Genomic DNA, 12,877 nt, shown 5'->3' on the forward strand with positions numbered 1-12,877 from the left:
AGGACCTTTGTGCTTTGTCTATAGTTCCCTTTCCAGGCTTCACATGATTGACTCCTTTGAATTTTCAGGTCTCATGATAAATGTTACCTACTCAGAAAGATCTTCCCTAAGCTCATAAGGTCTCTCTACCTTGTCACTGTTTTCTCTTACACTGACATGTTTTCCTCTCCTAGCGCTTATCTAAAGTTCTAATTATATATATTTTTGCTCTATTGTCTTCTCTCCTTAGAATAATTTATGTTCCATGAGATGGGTACCCTGCATATACATCTGTCATGCTGATGATGTTAACCTTAGAATTTATGAGAGTAATTTATGATGGCTTAATATTTGTTCAATAAAATCCATAATTGTTTGAAAGAAGGAAAGCTCGCTTATTTGAACATGGATTTTCTGATTACAGATTCTATGTTGTTTGCACTCTAACATTTTGCTTATGAATCTATAATGTTTCGTAAATATTTGTGACTGATACCAAAGCGCAAGATTTTCCAGATTTTTGAAATGTCACATACAAACTGACCATGAAGTTGGAAGAAATTTTACTTCTCTAACAAAATCATATTAATGTTAGCCCACGTTTTGGATTATTTTAAATTAAAATATAAGTTTCATATAAGTTTTTGCCTTCCTCTTCCTCTCTTTTCTTCCTCTGCCTGCCAGGCAGACAGAACCCCTGGGCCCAAATTGGGGGATGGCATTCAGACGGGGTGAAGAAAAACATTTCAGAGAGATATGCTTTATAGCAAGGCAAATCTGAGGAAAGTGTCTTAGGAAAATACCCGGTTAAATCCCAGGTGGCCTGTTCACATGAACCATATAGCTGCATAAGCAGCTTAGCATGACCCTGAGATGGGGCTGGGCAGACCTGATCTACAGAAGTTCAAAGGAGGGAAATTCGTCCAGAGTAAGTTGCTGAAGCAGATTTTAGATTTTTGATAGGTACCTACCCTCCTAGGCAGGCAAGACATGGTCAAAGGGGTTGGCTCAGCCAGCACAATTAATAACGAGTGAAATTATAGAGCATTTTACACTTGGGGTTCCACTCGAAACAAGAGACTCCACAGAGCTCTGAGGCTTGTGACCCTTGAAATCCTTGAACTCTATATTCCTTTTCTCCAAAGCAAATAATCTTTCAGTAGTTAATCATTTACCTTTTTTTCCTTCTAAAAAAATGTATTTCATATAATTGATTTAATTTTTGTGGGTTTTTTTTTTTTTTTGCTTGTATGTCAAATCTAGTGAATACAAGTGGGGGTTGATGACATATTGATCTTCTAGGAGTTCTGTATGTCTACAGTGTTCTAGTTGCTATGCATTAGGGTATCAGTTATAGTTATAAATACAATGAACAACGTGTATGTGGTAAGGCCCTGGCATTTCCTTTAGCATGGGGACCAACTTCAGCCAAACACTACTCAGCAAAAGCCAACAAGAATGGACAAAGATTATGCCAAACTTCTTTCCTTCCCTTACTCTTGTTCTCCTTCTTTCATTAATTTATTAACTCAATTGATTTAGCACTTACTGTGTACACTGTTCACTGCACAAAACAAGAAAAAAGGTATAATCTTTCAAGGGTCTTACAATTAAGATTTTATTTGAACAACAAAACATACTCACATGAAAATATAAATAAGATAAAAGAAGCAGTGTAGTTTTTATGATCTAAAACAATATTTTTCAAACTGTAGGTTGCCAGTCATTCTTTGCTGGGTCATAAAATAAATTTATTTGGTTGGGACCATATTTACCAAATAATAACAAATAAATAGGAGGGCAAAATGCAAATATCAGTGTATATTGTAGGTAATAAAATAGATGTTTCACAAAATTTTTGCAGGACAAATATTTGTATGTACTACACGTCAATGTAAAGTGTAGGCCATACTACAAGACAGGGTTAAAAAATGTTTGAAAGACACTATATAGAGGAGTATAGAAGAAAGTCAGATGATTTCAAGTTGAATGGTTAAGGAAGGAAAGTTTTTGGAGGTGCGTGAGTAAAGCGTAGAGGCGGTGGGATGCCTTTTCAGATAAAAAGCTACCGAAAAGAATTCTGTAATTGTGAACTATAACCATAAAAGAAAGTGAAATCTATAGAACCAGCTTATTCTTGAATGAATGACTACCCCAGGACCAACTATCTTTCCAGAAACTTCCAGGAAACACATGACCAAAATATAACTAAATTGAACTCTGATACCACAAAGGGAAACTTTGAACAGAGTTGTTCCTGTGAAGTATACCCCTCTAGAAGGGTGGTTCAAAATATTATTCTGTCCAATTGCATGTTCCAAATATATATATGTATTTAAGATACTGAGATTTAAAAAATGTGAAATATCTAAAGATTATTGTTCAATTCAATAAATTCAAAGTGATATTTTCCGCCTGTGTCCCTTGTATTAGATTCACTTGTGACTTACTGGACAGTGTTTTCTCTGAGCTCTATGGTCTAATATGCATTGAACAAAAATTCAAGGACTCGAACAACTGATTTATTTTAGTTTTTTTTTTTTAATACGAAAGAAGGAAATAAAAGAATAAAAGCAGTCGGGGTGGCCTCTGGAGAAGGGGAGCTGTTGTTGCAGGAATCTTGCAAGTTAATGAGAATTCACTCGGGACTCAAGAGCCTTGGAGAGAGGGAGAGAAAGGAGGAGATGGGGGAATGGGGTGGGGGGATAAAAACTCTTCCTTTGCAGCTGGCCCTTTCCCTCATTTGTTGCTCCAATAAGCAGTAATTAGGTCCTGAGCTAATGGTGTCAGCTGATCTGCTGTTTTTAGGCTAGACCCAGAGGAATCTCCATGGAAACCCTGCTGGAGTCGTCCCCCCACCTGGATGCTGCGCGCTCCTTTCTGCCACCTGGCTGCCGCCGGGCCCGCTGCTACCTCCTCCTGCCTCTAACCTGCAGCCTGCAGCATGCGCACTGCCCCCGGGATCCCTAAATGGGACAATTCTGCCTGTGACGTCAGCGCCCAGCCGTCTCCACAGAAACTTTTGTCCCATTGGCCAATCAGAGAGCTTGGAAGGAGCCGGGAAAGGTGGGGGGAGGAGAGGGGAGTGGGAGGGGTGGGGGTGAGGGGAGAGGCGAGAGGTTTAGTGTGTGGAGCTGCCTGCGCTCCGCCCGGGCTGTCAGTCCCGGCTCCAGCCGCCGCGAGACCTTCCCGGAGACGCGCGCACACACAGCGCACCCCCTGCACGCCGCACACCCTCGCTCCCTTGCTCACACACACGCACACACTCAGCCTGGCGGAGCAGGAGCCACTGACCGTTTTGCAAGTGCCCGGACCAGCTGCAGCGTGGTGGGCGCAAACATCCCGCGTTCCCTTTCGGAGCTTTAGTCTAGGAGACGACGACGAGGGAAGAAGGTGGGCTCGGAGGCAGCCCAGGGGCCGGGCGCTGGTCGGGCCGTTTTCCTGTCAGAGCCGCTCCCCGGGACGGGCGCGGGCCTCGGCTGAGAGTAGAATAAAGAGGAGCGGCCGCAGCCGCCGCGTGAGGACGATGGGAACTCCCCTATTTACAGCTCTGGAAACAAATGGATGGAAGTCCTGAATGGAGCAACTGCTTACTTCATCTGCTTGAAAAATCGTCCAGAGGAACTCATATTTGGCTACTCAGAGCAGTGATGGGGGTGTCCATGACGTGGCAGGGGGAAAATAGACAACCGAAACCTCCCGTGTGAACTGCAAACTGTGACCAAGCAAGGGGAAAACGATCTGTCTCTATTTTAATTTCTTGCAAAGGGTTTCAAGCATCTGTATCCTAAACTTACTTCTATGTCTTGTACCCAGTTCAGCAGAAACCAGAGGAGAGTCCTGTCTGGGGTCCCATCATTATCCCGGAGACCCGCCACCAGCGGCCTGCCTTCGTTTACCCACATCCCCCTGGAACGGATATCTGTTTGGGGCACTACAATTTATCCTGTAGAACTATGGCCAAATCTCCATCACTGCTTTGCTAATTTCGGGACTTAACTCGTAGAATCTACATGCAGGGCTGGAATTTATTACAAGTGTATCTGAAGAAATGACATTTTAAACCGTTTTTTAAAATACCTTGATTAAAAAAAATTCCTGTGAAATAGGATTTGATAGGTTTAAAAACATGACAGGTAAGAACTTTCTCTCTTTCTAGTCCCTTGACACCCGTCTTGGGGAAAGTCAAAGAGAAGCAGGACCCAGGAGGAAAGAGAGATCGAGGACCCGAGTGCCCTTCTGGGCTCGCAGGCGCTGGGCGGGCGGCTGCTTTCGGGAGAGGCGCAGCCCTCGCTCCTGGACCACGGGGCCAGTGGCTGGGGAAGCTTCTGGGGCGCGCGCGGGGAGGCGGCGCTGCGCTCCACCTGCTCAGCCCCGGACGCAGCCCGGGGGCGAGGCGTCGAGGGACCACCCCAATTCAATATTGGCATTTTTAATAAACCAAGGAATGGGATTTTAATTATTGAAAACCCAGCTCCTCCGGGTCAGAATGCTGTTGGGATGGTCCTGGTCACACAGTATTAAAGAGACCGATCGCTAAGAGGACAGGAAAAGCGTCCGAGACCGCCGTTGCAATTACGAATGGACCAGACTTGGTAGCACAGGGCATTGATTGCTGGTGCCCAACTGGACCCTCCTCCCCTCTCCCCATCCCTTCCCCCACCCGAGGCAGGCTCCCGCGGCGGCCGGGACCTCGCGTCCCTGCAACGTGGCCGGGGCTGCATTTTTCATGAGCCCAGGGTGAACAGGTGCGAAGTGAGCTGGGAGCATCCGGCCAGCGGCCGGGCGCCGGGAACATGGAGAGCGAGCGCGACATGTACCGCCAGTTCCAGGACTGGTGCCTCAGGACTTACGGGGACTCAGGCAAGACCAAGACGGTGACCCGTAAAAAATACGAGCGGATCGTCCAGCTCCTCAATGGCTCCGAGTCGAGCTCCACGGACAACGCCAAATTTAAATTCTGGGTCAAATCGAAGGGCTTCCAGCTGGGCCAGCCGGATGAGGTCCGCGGGGGAGGCGGCGGCGCCAAGCAAGTGCTCTACGTGCCTGTCAAGACCACGGTGAGTGACTCGCCTTCCTCTGTTATTTGTCTCCGGAGCAGCCCGGCGGGGAGGGAGGAAGGAGAGAGGCGGGAGAGAGGGGGAGCCGTGAGCCGCCGTTGGCTCGTGTGCCCCCTACCTTCCTCAACCCCCTCCCCAAGTCGTCCCCACTCGCATTAGCCAGGCGCGTTTTCCCCACTGTGGAGTCTTTGTGGTCCTTTATTTTAAAGCGGCAGCGCACCTCCAGAGCTGGCCGCCCTCCCCGCCTCGCGCTCTCGGACCCGCTGCTGGAGCTTCCTTCCCTGGGTCGGGCGGCGTCTGGCGTCCTTGGGCTGGGCCATTGTCCCATGTCCTTCGCTGGGCGCCTGGCGCGTGTCCCAACGCCGCCACCGCGCAGAAAGGCCAGGCTGCAAGCCCCGCCGCACGCTAGGAGAGCAGACGAGTCTGATCGATAGTCTACAGCGTCTCCTTACTGGCATAAAGCCCGAATGTGGCGCTAGTGGTGGATGTGGGGTGTTCCCCAGGACACTATCAGGTTTTAGCGTTCAATCTCCACCCGGGAGGCACTGGGCAGCCGGAATGCCTCGATCACTCCCGGAGATCGTTGCCTTGACTGTTAAGATTGTAGACAAGGTCCTGGAGAGCCCTCCTCCCCGCCCCCCATTCCCTTCCTCACTTCCCCCAGCCACAGATAAAGCCGCAGCTAGAAGATGAACAACAAAGAGGGATGGGTTTGGGCGCGTTCGAATGGTGTGTGTATTTGTCCCTCTTTCTGGGGTGGCTCTAGTTTCATGGCGTTAAAGCTCTGTAGCCCAGGGGCCGCGAGGCATTGGCATTGGGAGCCCAGTGCATCTCAGCCTCACGCTGCAGAAGCCGGTGGGGCTGGGAAGCGGCGGCAGCGTCGATTCCTTCCCAAGAAGATGGGAACTGTGGGCTACAAGTAGGATGGCAGATCTGATGCACGAGACCTTTCTGCATCATGCCACGGTGGGTACTCGTCTGGTGTAGGGATGGGGGAGGCTATCTGGCATCCTTTGTATTTTTGCCTTGCTTTGGGGTTTCTTGAGCATTTCCTCCTTTACCCCTCCCGTACTGGCAACTGTTTCCCCGTGCAGTATTCCTGGAGGATGCTAGAAAGGAGACGTCTTGAAAGCTATTCTATCTCTAATGGAGGTATATTCAAGTGAAAATATGTGCATGAAAAGTTATTTTAAAAGCATTATTTGGAAGACTCTTTTAGGTTTCGAGATCAATTTACGGTTTCCTGAGATTAATTAGAAATAGTTGTTTGAAGGATGTGCATTTATTTTAGAATTTGTATAGAAATTGGGAAACTAAATAGAGGTGAATGGAAACATAGATTAAAGTTCTGTGGTTTTTTTTTTTTTAACAATGTACTATTGTTGGAAGATTTCTAAGAGATGGATCTATAAATGTGTCTTCTGCTTTAACATGTGGCACTACTAAAGACAATGGTGAGATTATTGTCTGGCTTTACTAAGTAATGAGGACTAGATTGGCATGAATTAGATAGAACTGAGGTCTATTTACATCTGGATGAGCCAGAAATCTGGTACACAGAATGAAGTGCTTTGATTAATTTGTATTGGGAATAATATCAAGAAATAATGTAGAAAAATAATTTTTTGTTAGAGTCCAAAACATAAACATGTATTTTCTTTTGGACAATACTGAGCTAACTGAATGGATAAAATCATTTAAGATAACTTTACTTAAGGTATGATTTCATAATATATGTTTTAGAGGAACACTGCTAGTTGGGAAGTTTATTTTTCATTCCTTTTTATGTTAAACTTAGGTTCCTCTATTGAACTGTCAGATAGCTTCACTTGGGCATTGGTACAATGAGTTTATACTCATATGGATTTGACTACATCCACTATTTACCTTAACATGTGTACTTTTAAAAGATAAACTATTTTAAATAACATAAATTCAGAACAATTTTAGAGATACTAAGATCATCATAAATGTCATTTATTTAAACTAGCATTCGTGCATTCATATACCACTATTTTCTGTCAAAAATTATGCAGAATTGCTAAAGAATTACTGCTAAGACATCTAGTATAGAGTGACAACTCCAGGGATGATAATAAAGTAACACGTGTTTCTCTTTTCAGTAAAGATTCCATATATTTATGGAAGAGAATGTAATTTATCAGGTGATACTTAGATAATGGTTTCCATGTAGTATTTAAGAGCTCTGCTTTTCATTCATGCCTATTTTGAAATATTAAGGTTTTTAATTTATGAACTCTTTTATTGCTATTTATAAAATTTTTATACTACTCCTGACATAGAATTATAGGCTCCTCCTTCTTTGAGAGACAGCCAATCATCATTTCAATGAGTTAAAAAATAAATAATGGATCCCCCTTTTATCATGTGTTTCCCCACATCTCAAATTATTCCTTCCTTAGCAATATGTTGATTTTTCTAATGATAGGAGTACAGTCACCAAGAAGACAAAAATATATTTTCTCTTAATTCCAAGCCATATATTGGTCAAAATAAAATACTGTATTTGAATGATATTTTTGTGTTTACTAAGAATCATTCTTAGCTACTTGAGGTTTGAGGGTTCGCGGTTGGCTTTGCTGTCAGTAAGAGATGCTTTGCTCCTGATGTTGCAGTAATCCACTGCTGCTGATAATTAGACATCATTACTACTGCGAAAAGGGAAAGAGAAAAGGGGAGAGGACAGGCTGAGGCTAATTAACTACTTTAGTTTAATGAAAGAAAGAGAGACTGATGGCACCTGGGAGGTTATACTAGCACAGAGTAGACACACCACATAGACTTAATTGAAACAAGACTATCTCTAAGTCTCATAGTTAAAGAAGCTTGGTTCTACTCTTATTTTCCCAAAAGAAGAGATGCAGCTTTGCAACTCTCTTCACCCTGAAGAGTTAACTGATGATAAAATCAAGCAATTTACAACTGACTTAAAAATATTGACTACTGGAAAGGATAAATATGTCCTTTAATATTTGTCCCGCTCGTGTCTAAACCTGAGGGGACATATCTGTCACTGATGTTTAGACTGCTTTTTGATGTAGAAGATACTGTTTGGTCACCAAGCAACAACATCCGGTAACTCAGCCATTTTAGGTCTGGTGCGGGTCCTGTGCTTTTGTGCGGCCGCCTTTACTGCACACGCACGCGCATATGCAGTTCGTTCAGCAACCCATCTGCTTTTTAGATAGTACCAGTTATTTTTATACATTCTTTCATTAAAAGTGTCAGAAATTTAGGAGAATGAAATGATGAATGACTAAAACAGTTCCAAAAAAGATATAGCAAATGGTTGACATTGATTATATCCAACTTTTAAGCAGTGATAGTTTTAAATTCACTTAACTATGGTTACTCTATTTTATGCATTTGATAGTTCTAGTTTAGTTTGTTTTTAGCTTTTGATCCTGATCAATGTTTTCTGGTAACAATCAGTGGAAACATCACACTTGCAATTTAAACTACCAGAACATGTTACACCATTTGATCTTGTGAATGGTAAATTTAGAAAATGAGGAGAACATTTATTAAACACTCTTTTTAAGAAGTCCGCTGCATTGTATAAAACATTAGGAATTTGGCAAGCTCATGCTTTTTCTTTCAATATTAAGCAAAGAAAGTAATGAATACGAATATTGAAACTGTATAATTGAATGATGTGATGAATACTTTACTTGACCTATATTTGTAGGAACAGACACAAAGGTCTAAATTATGCCTTTCTTATATATATTTTTTCTTATATTTATTCTAATATACATCATAAAATGAATTTCCAGAAAGAAAAATGCATTATCTTTAGTTGTGTCATTTACAAATGATGATTTATTCAGTTCTGCAATCTGTAGCTTGAGATTTCATATTGTTCTTGCTATGCATACTACTAATTGATTACTGTACAGTGATTATAATGAATATTCATGGGCTGATTCATAACAGTAACTGTTTTTGTAATTTTTCTGACTGTGGTTTTGGTCATAAATCTTTTGTGCTACATCAGAGTGAAAGAAATAATACCCCATGAGGAGTCATGTATACCTTTCCACCTGGCCTAACTTTATGCCTAAGGCACATATCACATATATTAGGCCTTGGTCTGGAATCTGCTACAGAGCCAGTTATTTATTATAATACTTTGTATCTATGACAGAAAGACAAATCATCATAGTAGTCATTGAGATAGAAAAACATTTTTGCCTCTGCAGTAAACATTGTTATTGATAGCCAATGCATTTTTCTCTTCATAAAAGTACTTTGGGAGATCCTGTAGCGTAGGATTTGGGAGTCAAATAAATCCCAAGAGTAAATATCAGCAATGTGGCTTATTAGCTAACTTAGCGGTTTCTTGTGAAGAGTAAATCATCTATGACAAGTCCCCAGCACAGGTCAGCTCTCAGGAACAGTGAGTACCATTAGTAAAGGCCACTCTGGCTTGAGTATAAAGAGGCAGGATATTTTCTCTGAATATAAAGAAGAAATATGAATGACTCTGGCAGTGTATGAAGACTATCCCACACTTATTTCTTGTGATTCCCGTTTTTGATTTTTTCATTGGTTCTTCCCCATCCTATTAGTAACCACAATAGGGAGATGGGGCATGATCTGGCACTTGTATATATTTATTCTATAATCTTCCTTTCTCTGCTGGGATTCTGCTCCCCACAGGTTTACTCTCTATGCTCACTGCATAAGATGGAGGAAGGATGAAGAAGAAAATACAGGCATATGACAGGAGAACTTTCAAGGGCTGTAATCCTGGCTCTGACATTTACTACAGTTGTGGGTCAGCTAAAGTTTAACTAAAAATGTAGTTTCTCCTTTATAAAATGTTAGTATTAATACTGGTCTTCCTAGTTTTGGATAATTAGTAATGTATATAATATACACTAACATATACTATATATACATATATATACACATATACACATATATACACATACATATACATACACATAAGCATGTGGTGTATGTAGCATATGCCTGTCACATAGTAAATCCTAAAAATATTGCTTAAAATATGATTAATAGAACCTGAAAATCATGATATAATTATAATTGGGTATATAATGAAATTAAAATCACACTGCAACATGGAGTTAAAATACAAGGTACGTGGTCAGGTGCGGTGGCTCATGCCTGTAATCCTAGCACTTTAGGATGCCAAGGCCAGCGGACTGCTTGAGCTTAGGAGTTCAAGACCAGATTGGGCAACACAGTGAAACCCAGTCTCTACTAAAAGAAAAAAGAAATTAGCCGGGCGTTGTGTGCCTGTGCTTGTAGTCCTAGCTACTCAGGTGGCTGAGGCAGGAGAATTGCTTGAATCCGGGAGGTGGAGGTTGCAGTGAGTCAAGATAGTGCCACTGCAGTCCAGCCTAGGCAACAGAGTGAGACTCTGTCTCTTAAAAAAAAAAGAAAAGAAAAGAAATACAATGTACACTTGTATGTAATTATGTAATTACGTACATATGTATTATTAAGATTTATTCTACCTAATCCATTTTTGGAAAAAAAATGACCGTTATCAGAAAGTGATACTGTCTCAGTTTAAAAAAAAAAAGATGAAAAGAAGGGAAATAAAGAAAAAGTCATACCAAATGTCCCATCAAAATCTAACCACCATGAGCTAATTATAAACATTATTCTAGATTCCTCTCTAAACATACATGCCAAAAAGAGAGGTGATAAAATGACTGTTAGTTGTTTATGGACAGGCAGAAATAATTTTCTAAAACTAGAATGATGATTAAATGCTAATTTAAGTAGGAATAATAAAATATAAGATTGTCAGTGTGACAGAAGAAAAAATACATACAATTTAATGAATCGCTAATAAATAAAGGTTTCTTTTCAAAGATATTTATTCCTGAAGTTAATGGAAAAGATAAAGAAAAACTTTAGGATATTGAATCGTACTTATTTTAACAACTACAAATTTTCATTTTACATAATATTATTTACTTTCTCTAATAAGGAACAAGCATATTTTCACTTCTTCCTGCCTCCTTGTTTTTCAGATCCTGGTTTCTATCTCATTTCACTTATTATATTATAATTTATTATATTCATTATATTTAATTATGTTTGTATTGTCAAGGTTGTTGGTATTAATGTTAAATTATATAATTTAGTTTTATCATTTTTTTCCTGTTTAATTTCTTATTATCTATTTTGTTATCTGGTTTTCTTTACCTCTGAATTCCTTAATTTCATTGGCTCTAATTCCAGGTCATCATTTTTTTGTTAAAGAAGACCCATGCACTCTATTCTTTGAATTTTATATACAATTGAGAATATTTGTCTTTTACTTTTATCCTTGAAGGACAACTAACCAGATGTAGATTCTTTATTTTAGTTTTTCTCCCAGAACATTGTAGATATTTTCTGTGCTCTGTAAAATTCTAAGGGAAATTGATTTCCCCAAAGTTCATGAATTGTTTACTTCTTTATCCTTGAAATTAAGTTATTTTGCTAAGATATATTTGAATTTCTTGTCTAACTCTATATTTTTCCTGGGTGATTGAGCTCCTGTCTATGGCTTCATTTAGATTTGTGTTCTGGTGACCTAATGTGTATCTTCTGAAGTTCAAATCTGTACAGTTGATCTTTGAACAACTGGTCTGGATTGCCTGCGTTCACTTATATGTGGATTTTTTCAATAAGTATTTGGAAAATTTTTGGAAATTTATAACAATTTGAAAAAAAACTCTCAGATAAACCATATAATCTAGAAATATCAAAAAGTTTAGAAAAGTTAGACATGTCTTGAATGCTTAAAATCTATGCAGGTACTAGTCTATTCATGTCTTAATGAATGGACTTTGCTATGGTTTGCAGTCAACAGTAGACTATTAGTAGTTAAGTTTTGCGGGAGTCAAAATTATATGCAGGTTTTCAGCTGCAGAGGGTGTCAGTACACCTAACCCCATGTTATTCAAGTGTCAGCTGTATTTTGGATTTTCTATGGGTGTTTCCACCAAGATATTCCAAAGTATCTCAAATTAAGTATGTCTAAAACCACATTTTTTTCTTTCCATTTTCTCGTCTGAGGTCCTTCAAGCTGACACGTCTTTTTCTTACTCCCTCTTTCCATGGATAGCAGCACAACTTTACTAACCTATACAGGGCAAAATTTGTATGGCAGCCTGGATTTCTCTCTCTCACAGTTAATGTTCAGCTGTTGATTGAGTCTACCAAGTTATTATCTCTTGAAGCTATCAGATTCTTGCCATACCATAAAATATGCCTATTGCTTAATAATTTGTTAGATTTCTAAAATTATTTTGAAGAAAGATTTCCTCTCTAGTGCCTGGCATAATGGGTGATGCATTTTGATGCTCAGTATTAATGGAATAAATAAAAATCACTTCCCAGTCTGACCCCACATAATGGGACATTATACAGCTGCTTCTTATTTACCCACAAGAGCTTTTTAGTTTTATCTACATCTATATCTATCTGTCCAACTGTCCATCCCATCCATCTACCTATGTGTTTTAATTGTGATAAAGAAGCACATAGCATAAAAGTTACCATATGAATCATTTTAAATTGTAGACTTAAGTAGTGCTAAGCATATTCGCATTGTCCTGCAACAGATCTCCAGAGCTTTTTCATCTTGCATAACTCCATATCATACAATTCCCCTTTTTCTTTTCTCTTCATCCTCTGGTAAACTGCCATTTTAGTTTCTGTTTATAGGAATTTAACTACTTTAGGTACCTCATATAAATGGAATAATACAGAATTTGTCTTTTTATAACTGACTCATTTTAATAGCATAATGTCTTTAAGAGTCATCTATGCTATAATTATATATGACA

At 40.2% G+C, this 12,877-nt stretch overlaps 1 protein-coding gene and 1 long non-coding RNA gene across 10 annotated transcripts in view; one reads left to right on the forward strand and one right to left on the reverse strand.

Moving 5' to 3' along the window:
- Positions 1-2,497: 2,497 nt before the first annotated feature.
- Positions 2,498-3,359, reverse strand: LOC141580799 (uncharacterized). Its single transcript, XR_012513130.1, has 2 exons — positions 3,274-3,359; positions 2,498-2,636 (listed from the first exon to the last, which is right to left on the reverse strand). It is a non-coding gene; the product is annotated as an uncharacterized LOC141580799 (long non-coding RNA).
- A 1,416-nt stretch (positions 3,360-4,775) lies between these two features.
- NOL4 (nucleolar protein 4) overlaps positions 4,776-12,877 on the forward strand; it is a 356,765-nt gene continuing 348,663 nt past the window's right edge. For 4 of the 9 annotated variants that reach the window (XM_039463837.2, XM_010335459.3, XM_074383627.1 and 1 more), the window contains exon 1: positions 5,649-6,005. Coding sequence is in view for 6 of the 9 variants with exons in the window: in XM_074383627.1 (XP_074239728.1) it covers positions 5,964-6,005 (42 nt within the window). In the remaining 3 variants the exon portion in view is untranslated. The other 5 variants (XM_074383632.1, XM_003924743.4, XM_003924745.3 and 2 more) reach the window with 3 other exon arrangements.

Source organism: Saimiri boliviensis, chromosome 13 (genome assembly GCF_048565385.1).
Source record: "Saimiri boliviensis isolate mSaiBol1 chromosome 13, mSaiBol1.pri, whole genome shotgun sequence".
Classification (NCBI taxonomy): Eukaryota; Metazoa; Chordata; class Mammalia; order Primates; family Cebidae; genus Saimiri; species Saimiri boliviensis.